Raw genomic sequence first — 24,335 nt, 5'->3', positions numbered from 1 at the left:
AATTTTTGTTCGATAATTTTTTAAAAAATAAATTTATAAAAGAAAAAAATATAAATTTAGATTATTAATATTTATAAGAATATTTTTATTAGTTCAAAAAGTAATAATATTTATAGGATTATAATTATAAAATTATTATATTAAGAATTATAATATATTTTTAGTGTAAGTAGAATTATTATTATAATAATATTAAAATTTTAATTTATATTAATTATTATAAAATTTAAAAATAAAATTATTAGATATTTAATGATAATGTTTCGTCGCTAAAAGCTATTAGTGATAATATAATATATTATAGAATTACCAACGTAAAGGATTTAACGGCAAATTTTCTACCGCTAAAAGGTCAATGATAATAATTTTGAAAGGTATTAATTGCTAAAATTATTTATGACATATCTTTTGGTCGCTAAATAGTATTAGCGATGAATGTGATTAGCTACTTGTCATTGTCTTTAATATGCATTATTGGCGATGAATTATTTATCTGTCACTATAAATACACTTTTTTATATTTTTATAAATCATAGATAGATTAATAATATTTTTTATTTATTAATTTTTTTTATAAAATTTTATATTTAATTGAAATTAAGTATAAGTAAAATTAAAAATTTTAAATTTGTATGAATTCTAAAATTAAAAATTTTAAATTCATACAAACTTAAAATTAATTTAAATAATAAAAATATAATAACTTCTTATAAAATTTTATATTTAATTGAAATTAAATATAAATAGAATTAAGAATTTTAAATTTATATGAACTCTAAAATTAATAATTTTAAATTTATACAAACTTTAAAATTAATTTATATAATAAAAATATAATTATAATTAATTTTAAAAATGAATGGCAATTTAAGTAAAGTTAATGTTCCCCTTTATACATTTATATATAATATAGAAAAATTAATATTATAAATTCTAGTAATCCCATTAATTATATTAATTGTATAATTAAACTCAATTTTTTAAATAATATATATTTATCTATTTAAAATTTTTTCTCATATATATAATATTTTTTTTATATACGTAATTATAATTAAAATTTTAGATTCATATAATTTTATTATATATTACACATTATAATTAAATATTTTTTTATAAGTGAATGAATATTAATTTTTTATAATATTTTTCCGCATGTGTGAGAGTGTGTATATATATATGTATGAAATTTTTTTTAATAAATTATAAGAAATTAAATTAAAAAAAATTTCAAAAATTAATAATTAATATATATATATATATTATTGCAATAATTAACAATTTTAGAAATATATTATAACTAAAAATATAAATTTACTTTATATGAAAATTTTTTTAATAAATTAATAAGGAATTAAATTAAAAGAAAACTTCAAAAATTAATAAAAAAATTTATATATCTGGTTAACAAAAATTATTTTTTTACCATAAATTTAAATATTATTGTATTTAAATGCCATAAAAATTTAATTAAGTAAAATTTAAATACAAATAAGATTCGAAAATTTAAATTTATAAAAACTCTAAAATTATATAGATAATTAAATTTCAAGTTATAAGAATTTTAAATTTATATAAATTCTAAAATAAATTAAATAATAAAAAATATAATCGATCTCAAATTTTTAGGATAAAAATTTAGTTGAGTTAAGCTGAATTTAATAAGAAATATAATTATAAATACTATAAATAATAAAGAGTAATTTGGATAAAATTAATGTTTTTTCATTTTTTCATATATTTATATATTATATAGTCAGAGATAATGTATAAATTATTCATGATTAAAATTTTATTTATTCTTTTTTAAAGAATATTTTATTTATTCTAATTATGTATTTTAATATTAAAAAATAATTTTAATAGCATAAAAATAAAAATTTATATATATTCACACAATATGTGGATATTGATCAAATTAATAGATGATATATCTTAACGATCCCTTGAAAATTCTTTTATAAAAAAGTTAATTATTTTAAAAGATAAATTAATACAATTTGAATAAATAAGTTGGCCATGTTTGGATTTTATTATGGGCCAGCAACATAAAAATGAGCCCAAAGCACAGCCATTCCAGACTTAGGGTTTTATGCAGCTGTAAAACTGAATTTTCACTCTCAAGCCAAATAGGAAACAAGTAAAGAATACATATTTGCTATGGATACGCTGAAGTTTATACTTCCAGGCCAATACGCACTCTGAAACAGACTGGAAACAGCAGAAAAAAGGCAGTGACTGCCTTTCGCTTACTTTCCACACACTTGCTCCTATAAAAAGGAGGAGGCAAATTATATAGTACAGACTACAAAGGTTTGCGGCTGCTTAGCCTGTGTTCCACACTTCCCTTGGCGTTCTGGAAGAACTGGCAATACTATTTAGTATTTACTCTCTCCTTTGTCCTAAACCTACAAAACCCAAAACTTTTCTCTAATGATCATTATGACGATCTTACCCTGAAATTACACCTCTGCCACTGGGCATTTCAATCTCTTGAATCCAATTGTTGTTTTCTCTTGTCAAATTCTCTACTTGAATCTGTTAGTCACTGTAATTGGTGTCATCGGGGAGTGTTTATGGTGATGGCGGAGAGTGAGGGTGGGGATGATCAGAAGGAGGTGAATAGTGGTCCCAAGTCCCCCTGGAAGACTCCGGTGGTGGCCGATGCTCCTGTGATGGGCGCAGAGTCTTGGCCTGCTCTTGCCGACGCCCATCACCAACAACGCTCCAAGAGTATTGATTCTGCTACAAAGCCGACTTCTGTTCCGTCTCCAACGCAGGTATTGTTTAGGTTATTCTAGACCAGCTATAAATTTGTATATTGCTTTTTTTGCTCTATATTTATAAGGTTTTTGATCATATAGTTCGTATTTGGTATTCGATTAATGTCCAAGTTACGCCAACTTCTTGTTTGCTACTTAGAATAAATTGCCAATTAATTATAGCGATGCTTCTTGCTGTGCTATTGCATTCTTTTGATTGTTTATCCTTTTTGAGGAATTTTAGCAAATATGGCATATTCAATCCCAAAGGATTTGAAAGATGAATTGATAAATTATGCAATTTGTGTCTGCTCAAATATTTTAATAAATGAAGAAGACAGATGCGCAGATGAATTGTTGCAAGAGTATGCAGGGTCCTATTAAATTTGCACGGAGTTAATAAAAGGAAAATAAAGGATCTACATAGCATAGAGTCTTAGTACTTCTAATTCTTATAAGGACTTGGAATACTTGGACTCTTAAATGGGAAGCATTCAAAATAATACTTTCAAATCCCTAAATAATAAATTCTACTTTTTCCTACATAGGAAATTAATTGTAGCCACTAAGTGAAATAAGAAAGAAAAAAAAAAAGCCTCCTAAGTTGTCAAAATTGATAATTACATTAGAGAAACACGAGTTTTCTTTCCCCTTTCTGCATCATGAAGTTAGGATCCTGAAAATTAAATTGCAGATGCTACTAAGAAAAATGGGTCATGCACTCTGCAGGGGTGAAATTAACAAAAAAAGAACAATGTAAACAGAAACTTCATAGACTTGCAATTTAGGAAATTCATCTCATAGAAAGCTAACATTTTAGAGTTTCTACTTCCTTGGCTGGTTAGGGGTTTAGTTGAAAGTTTGAAAAAATAGGAATTTATGTATACAACTAGTGTTTGTAAGGGTTTTAATTATGAAGCTCAATAAAACTAGAAAGGAGAGGACATAGGGCTGTTATACTGCAGGTTTTTGTGCTGTGAAGGCATGAACAACTTTCATGGCCAGCATTTTAGGAAACTTGATGGTATTTGATGTGGAGCTTGTGATGATAGTGATTTCAAAATTAATTATGCTGAAATTTGTTTGTGAAATTGAGGAGAAATAACAAGATTCTAAGGTTCACACTAAGAATTCCATCAGAATTTATACCCTTGGCACTATAGGCATTACATTATTGAATTGCACCACAATCCAAAGAAGTATAATCATCGCAAAATTCACTTTTATTCATTGACATTTTCCATTGAATTTTGCAAGAATGTTTGTCTAAACCTATGCTGGCCTATTCATTTGGGCTTCAAAATCGGAAATGAAAATGTAATCAAAATCAAACAAAAACCAAATCAACATGACAACTTTCTGTGTGTGTTTGGTTTGACATGTAATCAGAATTTTATTATTATTATTATTATTATTATTATTATTATTATTATTATTATTATTATGATGATGATGTTTTTGGGTAGCTGCTTGATTCTGGCTCATTCGAATTTGGAATTTTAGTCCATATAAAATCTTTGTAATGTAAACATTTTGATAATAACTAATTGAGTGTAGCTGCAGGGGTGTAAGCAAAACAAGTGCTGAGTTTTGCTATATTTAGACTTGGTTCATTCTCTTATACAAGGCTTGAGCTCAAATAAGCCCCAATACTTTTTATCCAAGCTGATTTCTGCCAAGCCACAAATTAGTGTTAGCTTGACTTGACAAGCCAACAAGGTTGAAGTTAGAAAAAAAAAATGAAGCAAGATGTATATTAAGTGAGCAATTACTCTTTCATGATATACTGTGCAATGGTCATTGCTCTAAGTGCAAATTAGCAGTCATTGCTCTAAGTGCAAATTAGCAGTCATTGCTAGTATTAATAACAACAATTGAAAACAATTAACTACATATTTACATTCAACCTTTATGGTGTTATGGAAAGCTATTATTTCTTTCCCAAGAAAAAAAAAATCAACTCCTGAAAGTCAGTTGGTTCTCTCTTCAATTTCAATTTTCTGGCTTTTATGTCATCAGGTTGTTGTTGTTGTTGTTTATTTCTTTATTTATGTTTTTATAAATCTGCTCAAATATAAAAAAAGGTGTGCATTTTTTTCAATAGTTATACTCTTAACACCGTGAATGTTTGCAGTCTTTTTTCATTTGTAATTAGTCTTTTTTCATTTGTAATTTTTATTTATGCTAATTGAAAGAAAATTGAAACGTTTATGTGCTGTTGAATTTTAATCCAATGCTTTTAATTTTGGCAATTGTGGTCAAATTTCTCAAATTGAGTGCAATTTTATCCAAGGACAAGTTAATTTGGGGGATTCTGTTATTGCTATCTTATTTGGTGTGAGTGAGAAATGTCATTGAGTCCCACTCATAACAAATAAAATATTGCTGATGTGGCATGTGGGTCCCACTCATAACAAACAAAATACCTCACTTGGTGTGTCATGTTAAATAACACACTTCTCCCAAATCAATTTTGGTATTCGGATAAAAATTGCACTGAATTCTATAAATTGGGCCTAAATTGCCAAAATTAAAAGCATTGGATTAATGCAATGGAGTGCAAACATTTGGATTTTTTTTTCCCTAAATTTTTGTTTCCTTGTAGTTAAACCTTTTAATTTTAGTGCTATATCTCTTCATTTGCAATGCAATTTTTTCTTTTCAAACAGTTTGTTTGTAACAAGACTGTAACTTGGATGCATATGTATTCAAACAATTCTAACTATCATAGCTCCTCAACTGCAGTGGCCCCCACACCCCACCCCCCCTCCCTCCTCCTCCTCCTCCTCGTCCTCCTCCTCTTTCCTTCCCCTCTTATGTTACATTAATATTTGTTTCATTTCACTTTATTATTTTGTTCTTTAGCAGATGTAAACATCTGTGCAAATGTATGGCCTATAGTAGTGGCACATCATAAAGCAGACCCTAATTTGAGTCAAAGGCTTAATTTCGAAATAAAAGGAGGCAGTCTCCCTCTTGCACTACTCTTCTTTGTATTATTACTTTTTGTTATCATTACATTCCTATATTTAATAGCTCATGCGCCATTTTAGACACACGACCTACTGTTGTTAAGATCTGGCAATTGCTACAAAGCTAAACCTAAATTTGTTCTCAAAACTATATGATTCTTAAAAGTCTAAATTTGTTTATTGATCAACTTTATCAAACTGTAAGAGTCTAAGAAAATAAACAATCATAAACAAGCTACAAAAAATCCAAAAATGAGTCTGATCACAAATATAATTGGCCCAAGATCACCTATGATCTTTTCATTTGTATATAAAACAAGTCCAAATTTTTTGCTCCCACTTGTCCATTCTTTTTAGTGAATGATCCTATAAATGAGATTTTATCAAGTGTATTGATGAACTGTTTGCTGAGTCTCTTGGTTCATTTGCAGCCATATTTAAAAGGAGAGTCTAATAGCTATTCAAAATGTCAATATTTCCATATCTCTTAGCAATTTTATTTAATTTTTATCTATTTCTCTTTAAATTTTTTGTCATTTTTTTTTATAACTAATCATTTTCCTTAATTTTTGTCATAAAATTAAGTGACATTTAGCAGAAAATTGCTAACTTAAATTTTTTTAATCCCTTTCTATAATCTTTCATAACTTTCAAATTTTATTTATTTAATTTCAATTTTCAAATGACAGATGCTACATTGAGAAATAATCTCCCCTCTAGTAAATATTAAGTTTTAATCCTTATGAGTTTTGGAGCCTTAAATGAGAAGACCTTTGGATTACTGGACTCTAAGGGCTTTGTTATGACTTAAAACATAAATAGACTTAGTTTTAGACTCAAAATGTCAGAATGCATTCTATTCTAGTGAAGCTGTATCATTCTTAAATTAAATACGCCTTGAAATCGAATATTAAAACAAAAATACTGAGCCAGCAACCGACTTAATGAACATGAGTAGAAACGAAAAAATTGAACTCACTTAATCTTATATCTTGTTTTTCCTGAAGCTTGTGTGTGTTTTTTTTTTGTCTGGATCATGATATTAATGTAATATTGACGAATTTATGTTATTGGAGCTTCAGTTAGAGCGGATTAGTTAGTGAAATGTTTTGTTACAAGACCTGCAGTTCTGTGTTTGCTGCTTTCACATTCCTAACTGGAAAATTGTCTATTATTTTGCAATACTGTTGCCTGCTAGTAGAGTTCAAATATATTACTAGATAGTTGAGGTAAGATAGACTAGTTGCTGATTTATTCTTATGAATATTTTGTTTGACTTGCAAGAGCATAGTTAGGAAGGTTAGCTTTGCTTTTGGATTTTGCAAATGAAATGTAAGAGTTTTTATGAGGGATGATCCTCCCTTCCTGGTCTTGCAGCTTCTCTGTGAAATTTGCTTTATTTCAAATCATTGCCTTTTCCCCCTCTTCCTTTTTTAATGGATATTATGGTTAGCAAAGCTTAATGTGGATATTATTCCTTTTTGCTAAAATTTTTGGTGGGTTGTTCAGGGATCAGTTGGGCAACACAAGTCAAATGGTTCTGGAAACCCTAATTCTTCACATAAGTATTCATCATCAAGACATCAAAAATTAGGCTCTAAGCGCAACCCAAATGTTGCACCTCCTTTCCCTGTACCCTTTCCTTACCAGCAACCGACTTTTCCACCTGTTTTTCATGCTATGGTGCCTCCACCACACATTGCTGTTTCTGGATATGCTTACCAGCCTGGCCTTGCTCCTTTTCCTAGCATTGAAACTCATTTGGTAAAGTCTGGATCTGATTCTTCTACTGTCCAACCTTTTGTTCCGTCTGTTAATGTTCAGACTCCACCAAGAGGGGATCCCAATGCTTTTGCTGTCAATTTTTCAAATAGAAGACCCAGTGTGCCAGAACCTGGTAGCCATTTGAATCATGCATGGCATCAACGAGCATTTAGCCCCAGAGATAACATGGCTTTGCAACAGGGTATGGGACCAAGGCCTCTAGTCAGGCCTCCCTTATTTGCTCCTGCTCCAGGCTTCATGGTTGCTCCAACCTTCCCTGGTAATTGTTTCATTCTTTTTATTCAGTTTGGAATTTAGTTGTCTTTTGTGTAAATGCACCTCTTTTTCTGCTGGTCTCATCATCATTCCATTTGATTCTCCTTTTGTCTTTTTTGGGTTATTTGATATGAAAATCAAATTCTGTCTAAGTTGATCTGTCTAATTATCTATCATACAGGACCACCTATATGCTATGTTCCTGTTGCACCTACAGGCTCTTTCAGGGGAGGCCACCCTCCACGTTTTATGCCATATCCTACTAGTCCAGGGGCTCCTCTCCTCCCCCAAGAAACACCGTCTTTGAGAGAGAGCATAATAAGACAAATAGATTATTATTTCAGGTAAGCTAGGAAAGGTTGTATGCATGTTATATTTATTGAAAACTGCATGAATGGCACAACCAATCCTACTTTTCCCCTACCGATGTTAGGATTCTGCGATGAAGCTTTATCCTTTATTCCAGGCTGATTTCAAACCTTTTAGATGGGAAACTATTTTCCTACTTTGGTGTATGTCTTTTTCTTGTAGATTCATCATAGTTATTAACCTACAGTGTTATAGGCACTCTCTAAAAATAGGATAGATTTGGTGTCTGCTGTGTTGCTAATGATGGAACTCCAAAGTGACTGTTGATGACTGGGAGTTGTAACTTCAATTGATGTCATTGTCTTATTAGAAATATGATTATCTTTGGCCTATTAATTTTTGCTGAATGTGTCGAATGTTAGATTTAAATAGTACTGTCTAGATTTCCTATTATTTGTGGGCTTACATTTGTAAATTAATAAGCAAACATTTTTTTCTAATGTATAGAAGCATTGCGTTGTTTATACTATATGTATATTTTCTTTTAACTACATTGCCTTTTTATGGCAGTGATGAAAATCTGAAGACTGATCATTACCTAATATCCTTGATGGATGGCCAAGGATGGGTTCCTATTTCCACCATTGCTGACTTTAACAGGGTATGATATCCTACACTATTTTTGTTGTATCTTTAGGTAATGGAGCTTATTAAAATATCTGGTATCACAGGTTAAGAAAATGACTACAGATATACTGTTTATCCTTGATGCACTACAAAGTTCAAGTACAGTGGAAGTTCAGGTTTGCTTTCATTCTCATCATTTTTTTTTGACTGCTTCCTCTCTATACATATGAGCTGAAGTGCGGCTAGAATTTTGTGATACAATAGTACTATAGTAGCATACTAGGTTGAGAAGGTGGTTTGAATGTTCCCAAAATATTACTTTTGGATTGGTTAATCTGATTTCTATGGACTTCTTAAAATTGTAATAATGCTTCTTATTAAAAGGTATTCTTTTTCAGGGTGTTTAATTTTAGCTGGTTTGAATTTATATTATTTTGAAGGAAAAATTTTTTATGACTTATTGCTGGACGTGTTCAATATTAGCCAAATTTGCAAGCGTGTGTAATCTGTTTCCTGCATGGGTCCATTGTCAACACTTTTTGGGCCTTGGTTCTCTTTTCAATCTGAATTTAGTTAATTGTTACTGAATAAATGTATGAAAACAAATATCATTGTCATACATGGTAAATTTTGCAATTGTAGCATACTTAGTAGAACAATTATATTTGTGGTTCAACTAAGAAACTGTTATCAATGGGTTTCAATGCAAGTATAATCATTCAGTTGTTAATGTCATTATTGATGTGGGAGTAAAGGTGTAGAAAAATTTCACTGATTGAGCTATTGTTGCTGGTGGTTCATTTCCAGGTTACAAAATTAGCCTGTCAACATCTTTTAATCTTTTTGTCTTTCTTTTCAGTATTCTCTTATTTTATCTACAACCTAATTAATTAGGCTTAGGGTTTTTAGCTATATCAATTGTGTATTAAATAAATTTTAAGGTATTTTGGATATTAAGGCCTATGTTATCATTTCATTTTGTTCCTTTGAATAATGCTATGGCTTGTAATTTATTATTCGTACATTGCATTTCCTAGGTTGAGTCTTCATTCGTTGAAAATATTATTCAACAATTATGTGCTGATATTGATCACATGGGTTAAAAGAACTTTTCCTTCTAAGAGATGATTTGCCTTAAATGTTGAGTTTCACCTGCTTCAAATCTTATACATTAGATTACTACTGAAATTGATGTTTTCCCACCTGTATTGAACTTGTGAGGCTACTTTTATGAGTGTCTAATGATGATAGCATAATCTGCATTGTGGGATATGTTGACAATTTATGCTGTTTTTTAGTATACTACTAGTTCTTTGCTCAGTCTCAAAGTCGTCCCATCACCGTGATTGGTTTTGTGACAATAGGGTGACAAGATTCGGAGACGTGATGAGTGGTTAAAGTGGATTCCAGCTTCTGCAGAATATACATCATCATCAAAAACTCAGACTTCTGAGTCCCAACTTGTAAATCCTGCTAATGAAGACAATGCAAGGGGTATCTCAAAACAAAATGTGGACTTTTCATTACATAATAATGCAGGTCTTGCGGAGCACACATTGTCAAATGGAGAGGCTCCGGAAATAATACATATAGGTACAAAGGAAGATGAAAGTGCATCTGTTCATGCTGTAAAACAGGCAATGGGTGGTGCCAATGCAGATCCAAATGAAAAGTCAGTTGCTGACTTGAACATTAAGCTTTCTTATCTTGACAGCAGCTGCAATGCTGCATATGTAGCCCATTCTGATGGAACTGAGCCTGCAGTTTCAAAGTATCATGCAGCTGATGGCATGGGAATTTCATTACATTTGGCTTCGCAAAATCTTGGTGATCTGTCTAGTGATTTTGCAAACACATTTATGCTTGATGAAGAGCTGGAGCTTGAGCAGAAAACACAGAAGAGCGATTGTGTGTGTCCAGTTAGAAGGTATTGCTTTTTTTTTTTTTCCCCTTTTTTTCTCCTTTTCTTTTCTTTGGACTCATCCTGTATTATTTTTATTATTATTATTATTATGATTTGATCAGTTTAGTTTATGTTTTAGTCATCAATGAACTCCTTAGTGGGTTAGTCGAACCTTTCATAAGCTTTGAGGTCAGTGTTATTCACCCATCCTACCTCATATGGGTTTGGACTTTGGTTGTGGTTGTCTTTAAGCCAAGCTTGCAAACTGCAATGTGGGAAATAATGTTATGAGCAGTTAACACCTAAAAATCACCTTAGTGCATTTGAAAATTGGAGAGAACATGGGTTCTAAAGATACTAGTCCTGTTGCAATCATCTTCATTATTTTCTTCTGGCAGGGAGTCAGGAAAGGATGTATGACTGGACAATGTTCTAGATCATTGTCAATATCTTCTTTAACTCCTGCTAGGACATCCTCCTTTTCTCTTCTTTTAACATTTTCTTCCGCTAGTGCTTTCAATCTGTTTGGATAAATTATGAAACATGTACAAAACCCTTTAGTAGTAGATTGGTCTTGGCTTTGATGCACAAAACATGTCCACTAGGCTTTGGTTGTTTAGGCTTATTACTTGAATTAACACTACCTTGTGAGCCAAGTGATGGATGAGAATGAGTAAGTTGATCATTTGGAGAAGTGGATCCATTAGATTTGCTTGACTTGCATCTATGCTTGATCTTTGACTGCTTCTCTTAATCTTGGTGAAACCATTGGCAACATCTTCTTTCAAGCTCTTATCCTATTTAAGAATTGAGAGGCAACTTGTATCACATTATCAATCTTATTATGTCTAAAAGGTTCCTCATCTTGTAAATTTGCTGGTCTAAACCTTCTTGTTACATAAAAATAATTGCAACTTTTTTGTCCATGGAGCTGTCAATCTTGTACCAAAGCCATAAAAACTTGCTAGATATACTCTTGAATGAACATGCCGACTCACCAATTGCATAAATTGCATGTGAACCTGTGGCTTGTAGTTTAGTGGCACAAAGTAATGGGCCACAGCAACTTTCATGTCTGTCAGGTTCTACAACAATGTAGTAGTTGTTGATTTTGTTCTCATTAAATTCTACGCATCCCATTTAGTTTACATTCCTCAGGGGGATGGAGATTTGTTTCATCATTCAAGCTATGCCTATACCATTGAAAGAAGCATTATAAGCTATGAATGATCCCATAAAATTGTCGTACATCTAACTTGTCATTATGCCTCAAATAGTCATACGCCCTAAGAATCATAGAGAATTTCATCAAATTGAAATTGCCCCAATTTCCTGGATCTAGAAGCTTTTCAAACCCGTTACACTCTTCTCAAGCTCAAACAATTACTCAGAAATCCATGACCATTTGATGGTAATGGGAAAAGCTTTGAGACTTGAGTTTTAATGGGGGGCTATTAGCTCATTAATTTACCAAAAAACTTGGGTGGGAGGTTGGGGAGGGGAAGCGAAGGTTTTAGCACTTTAGGAACCATGCTGAGAATAAATTAAGAACCTGCCATCAACATCAAAAGAGAATCAAGAAAGGGAAAAATCCATTGTTCCACTCCAAATGAAGGTTACTTAATCTACTGGTATATACATCATGTGCTTCACTGTATTTGGCTCCTATGACTACAGCGATTTCCCTTTTTGATCATCAATCTTCATAACCATTTCCCTAGGAGGCTAGGAGAGCATTGTCTCTAATTTTCTTCTGCAAATAGGAAGAGCAACCTTCAATGATTTTAATAAATGATGCTTGCACTCATACAGTCATATTATTCATTACCCTAAATTAACCATTTATTGATGCCTTGTGGCCTCCTTGTAACTGAACAAGGCATAGGGAAGATAAAGAGTAAATGGATAAATTTGGAAATGTGTTCTTACTGTGTGTTAAGCCTCGCCATAGTGGATATGGATGCCTGTTTTTTCCTTCTCATCCTGCCTTTCTCTATAGAACAGGATCGAGGGGTAGCTGAAAATGCCGTTCGTTTTCAGATTTGTGACATCTGTATAAGCTTTTGTAACCATTTCATTCTATTGTCATACCAATCAACAAGGAATATAGTGTTGATTGTTTCTTGTACTACCTTTTAATGTGGTGACCATTTGTCCAGGATTGATGATGAAGAAGATGAGATATTGGTCAATGATCAGGATGTTCAAAGACTTGTGATTGTCACCCAGGTATTGCTGTTTGGCAGCAAATTTATGTTTTTGTGAGAGAGCAAGCTGTTATCATTTTTTATATTTCTTTAATGATCTATCATCAGATTTCAATATAACAGTGTTCAATATTCTCCTGTAGCATACTGCATACAGTGTGCACAAACATGTCTGAACATATTGGCATGATTGTAAAAATTGCATGATAGTTTTTTTTTTTTTTTTTGGTGACCTCTTTTTTTCTTCATATGCCTATCATTCAATGGTGCCATTTAGAGTTACTTTGGGTTCATTGGTCTCTCTCTCTCTCTCTCTCTCTTTGAAGCTCCATATGCCCATCATGCAAAAGTGACAGTCAGTTGCTTTTGGGGTCATTGGGTCTAAAAGATACACCAAGTAGCTCTATCCTTTATGTTAGTAATGTGGGATATGGATGTGAGATACTTATCCCATTTAGATCCTAGTGCTCATATTGTATGACAAACTAAGAAAAATTTGAGCCCAAAGCTGTCAAAGTCTTGATTTGCCAAATGAGAATAAATTGTGATGCATTTCCTCTACTATTAGAGTTGACTGGAGTAGAGTTTGTTGTTGTCACTAGAATATAACATGGTCCTACAGGGTGACAGTAGAGCTGGATTTTTCTTTTCTGGTGTATAGCCATACTTCAATGTTGTGGGTGGGAGATGAACCAGTTATAGAGGGGAAAAGCATAATCCTAGAGATTGAAAGGTAGATGCAAGTAAAAAAAATGGAAGAGTTGAAAAGAAAACTAGTTGCATTCTTGTTTTGGCTGATTTGTTTATTGTTATTGGCTGCAGTTTTGTTTTTGCAGTATTTTAGGTTTGCATCTTTTGTTCTTTATTTGTTGCCAACTCTTCTTGTTGGAGCTTCAATCTAAAAGGCCTGTTTTTTGTTATCTTGGTTGTGTAAGATTGTTTTCCTTATTGATGTATGTTGAATTTCAGGTTTGAGGGAGCTAGTCTTTATTTGTTAGGAGTGGCTGAGATGATTATAAAAAGAGAAAAGTAGAGCAGATAGCTAGGGGGAAGAGGAAGAGAGACAAATGAGAGAAAGGGGAGGGAGAAGAGATTTTATGCCTTTTACTATATGTTACCTATATACTGACTGGGATTATTCAATGGGTCCATTTTTTTCTTGGTAGGGTAATATATATATATATATATATATATATATATATACACACACACACACACACACACGTGTGTGTGTGTGTGTGTGTGTGTGTGTGTGTGTGAAGAATATGCTTTTTGGTGTGCACATCAGCACCTCAGTCGCCAGACTCTGGCTTGTGATCTCCTTGTGTGAGAAAACTGAAGTTGAATGATGAAAAACTAACAAATTGAAGTTATCTTACCAAACTGAAGTCTGACATTGGTGTAATTTATCCATTTTTAATGCAACCAAGTATGGAATTTCCATTTACAGAAGTTCGTTAACGTAGCATAATGTAAATCAAGAAATATCTTTCCTTTTTACATGTTTAATAGATAGGCTTGTTAATTTTTTTTTTCTACTTTCGGGTCTTTTTTTAATTGAAGAGAGTTCATTTATTTATGTGTTTAGCCTTTTTTTCTGCTTGTCAGCTCCTCTTTCTTGTTTCCTCCTTGGCTGTGCTTTAACATCTATCATGAACATGATTTCTTCATCTGATCATCAATTTGTCTGCATCTTATTTTTGGGATTTGGCTATACAGAATAGCAGACCAAGTGAAGGATTCAAAACTGGTGGTAAAGATGCAAAATCCATTTCCAAGGAGCTTGCTTCTGCAATTAATGATGGTCTTTATTTCTATGAACAGGTTTAGTCTTCTGTTGTGCTATCGTGAGAGTTATGTAGTTGACTTGGTTTAAATTTTACTTCCCTGTGGATTTCCTTGATCTCTACTTCTAATGATCCTTAAAACTTGATTAACTTGATTGCTACAACAGGAGCTTAAAACTAAGCGATCTAATCGCAGAAAGAATAATTCTAGTTTTGAGAACAGAGATGGGAACTCAAGATTTACAAATAGTGCTCCAGGAGTATCACATTCAAAGACTGGTGAAATTCCCACTGGATGTGGTGGCCAAGAAGAGTCTGGAAGCACTACTAATTTAAGGAAACACAGTAAAAGTTTTTCTAAGCAGCAATCATCTCATAAGCAGCGCTTCTTCTCCTGCAACTTTAGAAATCATGGAACCGGCCGTAATTCTTTTGGGATCATATCAGAAAGTCCACCGAGTAATTCAGTTGGATTTTTCTTTAGTTCTACACCTCCTGAAAATCATGGGTCAGTAGAAAGTGACTTGCCTGAGCTTTGGATTTTATTTTTAAAGCTCAAGTCTTCTGCTAGTTAGTTTATATTGCTATAATATTTTATTATTAAAAGTACAATAAAGTCCAAGTGAATTTTTTTTTGAGAACAGTAACAATTAGTTTCAGCAATTCCTGTTTTCAATTGAATATATCTGGGTTTATCTATTTCTTGTTTAGCTTTCGCTAAGCTAATATGCATCTGAATCTCAATTTTACAGTCCTAGGTCATCAAAGTTGAGTGCTTCGCCACATAGCACTCTGTCAGGCAGTAGTCCACCAGTGGGTTCCATGCCAAAGTCATTTCTCCCATTCCAGCATCCAAGTCATCAGTTGTTAGAAGAAAATGGCTTTAAACAGCAGAAGTAAGCAAATTGTGTATGGATGTGTGTGTATTTGTGTGTGACATGATTTTATGGGTCTCTGCATTTGGAAAGTTGGCTTACCTGTGTGGTTGTCTTTAGGTACCTGAAGTTTCATAAGCGGTGCCTAAGCGACAGAAAGAAAATGGGAGTTGGTTGCAGTGAGGTTTGTCTCTGGACATTCTTTCTTGGTGTGTTGTTAAAAGAAACGAAAAGAATACTAAGTTGCAATATGGTGTGAGCTTGCTTGTGCTTGTTTTAGGCTAAATTTAATCTTTTCTTATTTCACTTGCTGAATTTTGTTGGTTGTTCTTCAGTTATTCTCACATGAGAAATTCATTGTCATTTTCTCTCTCTTAACATTATTATACAAGCAACTGAAAGAATCTGATTTCTTATGGCAGTGAGAACCTTCTTATTCAAATGCTTGTTTCTGATGCTTAATCATTGAGTATGAGTATGTATTACATGTAACATATGTTTAGGGCATGTAAGGTTAAAAAATTCGGAGTTCAAAGTTAGTAGGAGTAATATTTAAAGGTGTAACAATTAAGGGAGAGGGTTGTAAAGAAGGGGAATAAAAATTTATAGTACTAATAATTAACTATATTTGGTACGAGGTTAAAAAAGGGGTGAATGTTATAATTATTTATTTTATTATTTTAATATTATATTGTTAATGCTAATAAAATTAAATAAATATTTTTTTATTCCTCTCTACTCTTTCCACTCCTTTAACCTGGGGGGAGGGAGTTAATAAAATACAATACAAGGGGGGTAACCTTTAACCCCTTAAAAACACAAGGTAAAAGGGTGTAAACGCCCTTAACTCTTTTAGTCCTACACTTTTCACCTTTTGACCTAAGGGAAGGTAACAAAAGTGGGGGTTCACCTTTAACCCCCTTTAGAAAAAGAAACAAAACAAGGGAAAAACAGGGTAGGTGTTAACCCACTTAATTCTTTAAGTCATAACTTGCTTTACCACAAAAGAAATGCACCCATATTAATAATCCTGTTGATTTAAGATTATGGCAATTTTGCATAAGCTAATGGGGCTTTTATCGTACAGCCAGACGACCGGCCATGTTATATGGTAGTGAGTGTTGGGCAACGAAGGAGCTGTATGTGTCTAAAATGAGAGTTGCGGAGATGAGAATGTTAAGGTAAATGAGTGGTTATATTAGACTAGATAAAGTGCGTAATGAGAGTATTAGAGAAAAGATAGGAGTGGTGCTAATTGAGGATAAGTTAAGAGAAGGGAGATTGAGATGGTTTAGTTATGTGAAGCATAGACATACGGAGGTTTCAGTTAGACAAGTAGAGCATATTAGGTTAGAGGATAGAAAGAAAAGAAGGGGTAGGCCTAAACTGACTTGGAGGAGAGTAGTACAATATGACCTAGAAGTATTACGTATTTCTGAGGATTTAACCCAAAATTGTTTAGAGTAGAGACAGAGAATCCATGTAGCCGACCCCAATAAATTTTTGGGATAAAAGCTTAGTTGAGTTGAGTTTAATAGGACTTTGTCATCTATACAGCTTCTAAGAACATCCAAAGATTTAATTTTTTTCCCCTGATTTTTGGAATTGCAGTATGTTATTTTATATCCAGTCGTTTATTTTAGCATAGTTTGACATTTTGTTAATTTTCCTGCAGGAAATGAATACGCTGTATAGGTTTTGGTCATATTTCCTTAGAGATATGTTTGTTCCTGCCATGTATAATGAGTTCCGGAAATTAGCTCTGGAAGATGCATCTGCTAATTACAATTATGGGATAGAGTGCCTTTTCAGGTTCTATAGGTATTAATGATATTTTCTGCTTCTTTCATTCTGTTTGCATGTTGGAGCTACCATATAAGATTCTTTTTCCTTGTGTTCCAACCATCAGTTTTTCATTGTTTAGTGGAATGAATAGGTAATAATTATGCTTGCTCACTGTTACACATGCTAATGTCTAGTTGCTGGATATTATCATTTTTTCCCCTTTTTTTTCAGTTATGGTTTGGAGAGCGAATTCAGAGAGGACTTATACAAGGATTTTGAAGAGCTCACTCTTGAGTTCTATCATAAAGGCAATATTTATGGCCTTGAGAAATATTGGTAAAGTTATCCGACTCTTCTTACTGGCATGATGCAGATTTTTAAGTTCCCTCGTTACAGGTTGGAGGAAAACATACTTATTTGACTGCACACACTGACACACACATGCACATGCATGCTAAAACCAATATATACACATCACGAACACACACACACCTAATTTGTTTCATATTGAAAATAATTTATTAAGATACAAAAAGAAAGAAATTAAGCAAAGTGACTATATGCATAGACACCTTTTTTTGTTTTTTTGTATGATTAATTGATCTCCGTAATGGAGGCTTGCCCACCATGTGGTCTTCTTATCTTTTTATTTGGATGAGTGGAGATCTAAGTAATGAAGAAAGAAGAGATTCAAATTGGAGGATAAGATACCCTCCTCTCGATGAAACCAAAATAGTTCACCGCAAAAGTAAAACTAATGAAGTAGCAGCCTCTAATTGCTGAATTATCAGTTAAAGGCACTCCATTAAAACTGCTTGAAGTGGACACCCGTGAGGCCAGTAAAGCTGCTTTATCCTTTAGCGATGCAAAATAAACACTGATTTTGAAAGACCTGAGCATTTTTTTCTCTAAGCAAATGGTCCAAATTACTGCAAAAACTGCAAAATACCATAGTTTTCTGAGCATCATCCCTCTTGGAAAGGGCTCTGCATTTCAATTTCAGAAAAATTCTAGTGTTTCTGGACATACACAAGTAACACAACTTTCCTCAGAAATACAAATAAAGGTTTCAAAATATACTCAACTGTTAGTGCAATGAAAAATTTAGATGAGAATTAGATCCACTCCTGTTAATCAGTTGATTACATTTGTTTGGTCTATATCTGTAACAACTTGGTCTTAAATTTGTTGGGAATAATTTCAGGGACCAAACAAACACTCTTGCTTTAGTTGTTTTTTTTTCTTTTCCCCTCTCTCTCTCTCTCTCTCTCTTTCTCTCTCCAAAGAAAACAATTGGAACTTGGACCACAATAAAAGAAGTTGCAAAAAAAATATTTGAGAATATCCAAAGTCCAAAGTCTCCTACCAGAATGAAGGAGGTTATTTGATGAGGAAAGATGCATAATTTCTATATCATTTAGGCGTCTGGAAATATGAGAATTCCAATAGAGTTGTAAGAGGAAGCTAGAAAATTGTGCACTAGGGGGAGCAGATAGGTCTTATTCGTAAGATTTTCACTGAACCACCATCATTTATGCTAGTTCTGGTGTTGCATAATGGACAGCTGAACTGCTCATACAATGTTATTCTTAGAGGGCAAAGGTTTTAAGCAGTTATGCCAATAAGGTTGTCAATGAATATGATCTAGCTATCTGGCTTGTCATCAGTAACTGCTTGTAGTGGGTGGAGAGTTGGTGAAATTCCTTTGGCAGTAATGGTTCAATAATAAGTGTGGATAGATTGACACCCTGATAATCGTTTATCAAGTCTTTGGTTTCATTCTGTGCTGGAGAAAAATATTAGAGAATTTTGAGTTAATGTTGGAGGTCTTTTTAACTGATCTTCTTAATTTAGTTTGTACATAAGGACTTATCCTAATTGTGGAAGTGCATTTTTGTCTGTTTAAGGCTGAATCCCATACAAAGCTCAAACAAGTTCTAGTCAGTTTTGGTCAAGCTCAGCTTTGTTGAGCTAGACAAGAACAAAAATTTTAAATAATTAAGGCTGAATATTAGGCAAAAACAAATACTTGGGGCCACATTAAATTTATAAAAATATAAATGAACTCTGAAATGGGTTGAAAATGATCTTGTTATGAATGTTATCAAGCCAACTTCATGTTTATTCATTTACTAGGCAAGCTTCTAATTTCTGTTACTTCACAATCGGACAAACAAATTTTTTGAGCTCATTCATGAGCGTTTCAGTAAACGTACTAGTTTGTGGTACCCTCAACCAAAATAAATGAGTTTCAACATTTGAAGGATCGTGATTTTGGTATGATTAGTACTTTGTCCCTTCTTTAATAGATGAGTGCTAAATGAAGTAGGACAAAAGCATTAAATAAGGCTAGAACAAATTTAAACATAAAACATCCTAGAATCCACAATGAAAATAAATTCTAGTCCGCCAGTGTAAAATAGCTTAAATTTTATTTTAATTTGACAATCTCCCCAACTAGCACATAAGATGCTTATATGATTAAAAATCCTAGTTTTATGTGGCCAAGTTTATTAAAATAGGAATTCTGAAATTACTTGAAATATTAAGAAATTAAAATCTTAGGGCTGATTTTGTATCCATTCTATTTTTGGTTTTTGTTGTCCGATTGTCAAAGAAATTTATATAAATAAAATATTTTGGTGATTTAAAATAGAAAAATAAATTTTTGCAACACATGAAAACCGTAAAAAGTAGTTTTCTTGGTTTTATCAACTTATTTTCCAACTTTTTCTTTTCCAAAATTAGACAACAAAAGCCAAAAACATAAAACAAAGTATCAAACAGCTCCTAAAGTAATAAAAATTAAACTTACTAGAATTAAATTGTAAGCAATATAATAGTTACAATGAAATTATAGAGCCATTGAGTTATGCCCTTTCACTTGATGAAGACTCGCTATTGAGTTTCCAGGCCAAAAGTTCTCCCTACCAACTAAACAAATACTTGGAAATACCGAAGTGTCTTTATCTGCAAGCAACTAATCACAACCGATATTCCATGAATTTTTAGTTGATTGATAATACTTTCTAATGATGAACAGATGGAGTAATAATGAAATTGAAATTATTTTTCCCAATATGATCAATATATGTAGCTGTTGGAATCCCATGATTGTAGGAATTCGGATTATTAGGGATTAATTGTTTATAGTTTCCTATTGTAATTAGTTTTCTATTATACATAGTTTCTTATTTAGGTCCAACTTTGTATATAAATAGAAGTTTCGTAAATCTTTTAATTATCAAGAAATATGACCGGTTTTCTCCCAAAATATTAGTGTTAGTATGGTATCAGAGCATTTGATTTATTAGGGCTATCTCATGGGTACTGTTATGGGCATGGACCAATTTTTTGGCATTTTAACTGTTCATCACGTGTCACGCCTCTACCAGCTCTTATCCTTGACCTGGTTTGCATTTTTCCTTTTTTGGTGCTTATTTTTATTTTCAGTGCAATTCTCTGTTGTTTATTGAAGCATGCCCGAGGAAAAGAATGTTGTGACTGAAATAAAAATGGGCTTTGTACATGATTGCCCCTCTTTACAAATTAGTCTAGTGAAGCTTGATGGAATTTATTATCTTGCATGGTTAAGATCCTGTCTCTTGTTCATTCAAGTTAGGGGACTATAGGCGTATATTACCCAAAAACCATAAATTACTAGTTCTAACTATAATGAGTGGGAATCAGAGAATTCACTTGAGATGTCTTGGCTCACCATGGTACCTCAATAGAACCATTGGGTACTGTTCATGAGTGTGGACCATTTTTCTAGCATTTTAACTGTTCATTGTGTGGCGCGCTTTTATCCAGCCCTTGTCCTGGACTTGCTTTGCATTTTTCCTTTTCTGGTGCGTATTTTTTATTTTTAGTGCTATTCTCTCTTGTTTATTGAAGCATGATCGAGGGAAAGGAGGGTGTGACTGGATTAAAAATGGGCATTGTAAGTGATAAGCTCTCTTTACAAATCAGTCTAGTAAATCTTAATAGAACTAGTTATCTTGCATGGTCAAGATCCTGTTTCTTGTTCATTCATGCAAGTGGACTACAGGGGTATATTACTAGGGATAATCTGAAACTAGAAATTGTTAGTTCTAACTATAATGAGTAGGAATCAGAGAAATTACTTGTGATGTCTTGGCTCACCATGGGGCCTCAATGGAACTATTGGGGACCTATGGGCTACAGGACTCAGGTCTATCATGACATCCATCAACGTCATTGCTCAATAATTCCTTGCTAATTTCAAGATCTTCAAGTATTTGCATGCCTTTCTTGTGCTTTTTATGATCACACAAACCATCATTTCTTTAGTTTCTCAAATCTCAAACAATTTCTTTTTCTTTCCCTTCAATTTAATCAAAATATTGCACAAGATTTGTGCAACATGCTCCCTATTCAACCCTATTAAATTTAATTTGTTGAGAAACTTTTGCTTAATCAATATTAGGAATCATCGTGACATTTTCTTTCCCATTAACCTGTTGCATCTTCTTGTCTTTGAAGTCCATGATTTCAACTTGGATAGAGGTCTTAGCTTGCATCAAATATTGAGGACTATAGTTTTCGGAACATAAATTATCTTGTAATAATGGCATAAAATCCTCACTTTTGAAAAAAAAAAAATTTATTCATTCATTCATTCTCGACCATGAACAAATTTTACCATATTTCAAAAAAAAAAAAAAATTATTCATTCATTCATTCTTGACCATGAACAAATTTTACCATATTTCATTGAAATTTAAACCACCAATAAGTTGTTCTCATCTTTCAATTTTAAAGAGGCCAATTTTATTATCTGTTCAAAACTGCTTGATGAAGTCTTATAGAAATCACCATCAAAATAAGGAATACCTTCAAAACCAGGAACATGTCTATGAATAAACTGATTGAGACTGAAATCTCCATTACAGTTTTTTTTTTTTTTTTTTTTTTTAATTTAAATCATCTTTATGATTTAAAAAAAAAAATTACTTTTGAAAGAATCTTTTCTTAGCAATCAGTTTCAATGAAGAGATTGCTTTGGACCCTGTAATATGCTGTCAAAAGACCAGAAGAAATCTAACTCGGTTACTTGCTGACATAGCGACCAAAAAAAAAAAAAAAAACTATCATTATTAATTTCCATTATAAGTCTTGACATTTATTGGAGAGCCTGCTGCCTCAAATAAAAGTCCTATCTAGCAAGGAGTAAAATCCTAAAGAAATAGGGAAAGAGAAGTCAGCAACATGAAAGTCCTAAATGAAATTGGAATTGGCTACAATATCTCAAATCCTTGAGGAAAGAGAATAAATAAAAGAAACAATTAGTGTTTTCTAAAGGAAATAGGAAAAGAAATCAGACCCTTGATTTAAAAAAGTGCTAAATCATTTTTTTTTGGCACCCTTGTTAATTGTAGGACACTGCTTGGGTTCTCCTGGCCAGATGATGTAGACAACATGAACATATAATGACTTACCTGCTATGTGGCAGTTGTCATTCTATGATTTCCTGACCATGTGACAGCCATTTGTGACTGTTGTAGTCTGTGTATTCTTGCGGCACTTGTGCCACAAGACATTGAATTGAAACCAAAACGCAGAATATGGTATAGTGAAATATATCACTGCAATTGAATGTGATAATATTATGCTTTCATGCAGTACATAATTTAATTGCCTTGAGAACCAGAAACTCTATAATGCTGATAAAGAATGAAGAGAAAACTACCCCATCAAACGCTATTAGCTAGTCTGGAAACAAAAATGATGTCCTCTAGAGACCTGAATGCTTGTAGCATGCGAGTTCATTTGGAAAAAGGATATTTGGCTTTGGATGTGCCTAAATTCCCAAGAATTGCTGGAGTGTAGCAATGTTCATTGTATTTCCTATTTTAAGACTTAGGAAATGAAGTGGAATTACCAATTTGCATGATCTCATTTTTTGCCTGTGAATTAGATCCTGCAGAATACACAAATTTGGGTTTGATTTTATAATTATTATTGTTGTCTATGTTAGGGCATTCCACCATTATCGTGGGCTACGTGAGCACAAAGAACCACTAAAGAAACATCCAGAATTGGATAGATTGCTCAGGCAAGAGTATTGCAGCTTGGAGGACTTCCGCACCAAAGAGAAGAATGTAAAAGAGGAGAGTCATTAGCTGGTAATAATGCAAATCCCTGATGGTGACATCCTCCCAATTTTGAAAATCAATTCTGATAAGCAGGGAGAGACTTGGCTTATATTTTGTTGGATGAGAAAATTTGGTTTTTGTATATTGTATTTTGGGGGAGTTGTCATTTGCATTATATTGTATATTGTTTTTTTTTTTAAAAAAAAGAAATCTAATTTTAGCCTGATTATTGTTTATTGATATTATCTTTCCCGTGTTCTGTTATTACCTGTCTCATTTTCTGCAGTTGTCAATATTTGTGCCTTCTGGAACACTGATTTGGATACTGGATACAGTTTTGATGTGATTTTTTATTTTCATCAATTTGATTCAAATTAGGATTCATGCTTGAAAATTTTGTAGTACTAGGGACATTTTGATGTTATTGCATTAAAGCTTAATTGTTAATGGTTTTGATGTTTGTATTTGTGTTCATACAAATCGCATTTGGTGTACCAGCACATCTAGCAATAATGAGAGAAATAAAACTGTTTGAAATAACAATTGTTTAAAGGCTAAATTACAATTTAGTACTTCAGGTTATTTAGGTCTTGTAGTTTTAATATCAAGCAATTAAGTTCAAACATTTTAATAATCGAACTGTTTATTCCTGCAGTTAGAATCAAAGTTAATTCACTCGTTCATCCTGCATCTTGCCAACAGCAGCATTGTTAGTTTTTCATCGATTGAGATTTCTGAGAATGTCAATCTTGACATTGTGTCGTCGTGCCTGGCTTATTCTCTGTGCGTGCGGTACATGCTAAGGAAGCGTTTGTTAATCATGGTCATGAAGAGGACTACTGATTATTGGAGCATTCTGGTGTGAATGTTGGCGGCTGCGTGGTTTGTGCTTGGATTCGCCCATGAATTAATGGCGAAGTAGCGCTTTGTTAGGGTTTTTGTAGTTGAA

At 32.7% G+C, this 24,335-nt stretch overlaps 1 protein-coding gene across 2 annotated transcripts; it reads left to right on the top strand.

Moving 5' to 3' along the window:
* The first annotated feature begins 2,288 nt into the window (after positions 1-2,288).
* On the top strand, positions 2,289-23,650 carry LOC110632173 (uncharacterized). 2 transcript variants are annotated; one of them, XM_021780295.2, is made up of 14 exons: positions 2,291-2,780; positions 7,244-7,778; positions 7,956-8,118; positions 8,654-8,744; positions 8,815-8,886; positions 10,075-10,637; positions 12,773-12,842; positions 14,540-14,644; positions 14,775-15,115; positions 15,360-15,503; positions 15,603-15,666; positions 17,158-17,303; positions 17,499-17,603; positions 23,269-23,650. In XM_021780295.2, the coding sequence occupies exons 1-14, from the start codon at positions 2,577-2,579 to the stop codon at positions 23,411-23,413; spliced, it is 2,748 nt and encodes a 915-aa protein (XP_021635987.2). In that variant the 5' UTR covers positions 2,291-2,576; the 3' UTR covers positions 23,414-23,650. The 2 variants fall into 2 exon arrangements, 1 of the variants encoding a protein (XP_021635987.2); XR_002490628.2 differs by lacking the exon at positions 17,158-17,303 and having other exon boundaries at positions 2,289-2,780; positions 23,269-23,412.
* The last annotated feature ends 685 nt before the right edge of the window (positions 23,651-24,335 follow it).

This window comes from Hevea brasiliensis, chromosome 2 (assembly GCF_030052815.1).
Source record: "Hevea brasiliensis isolate MT/VB/25A 57/8 chromosome 2, ASM3005281v1, whole genome shotgun sequence".
Taxonomy (NCBI): Eukaryota; Viridiplantae; Streptophyta; class Magnoliopsida; order Malpighiales; family Euphorbiaceae; genus Hevea; species Hevea brasiliensis.
Note: the sequence above shows the minus strand (reverse complement) of the source record. Positions and strands in the feature narration are given on the sequence as shown.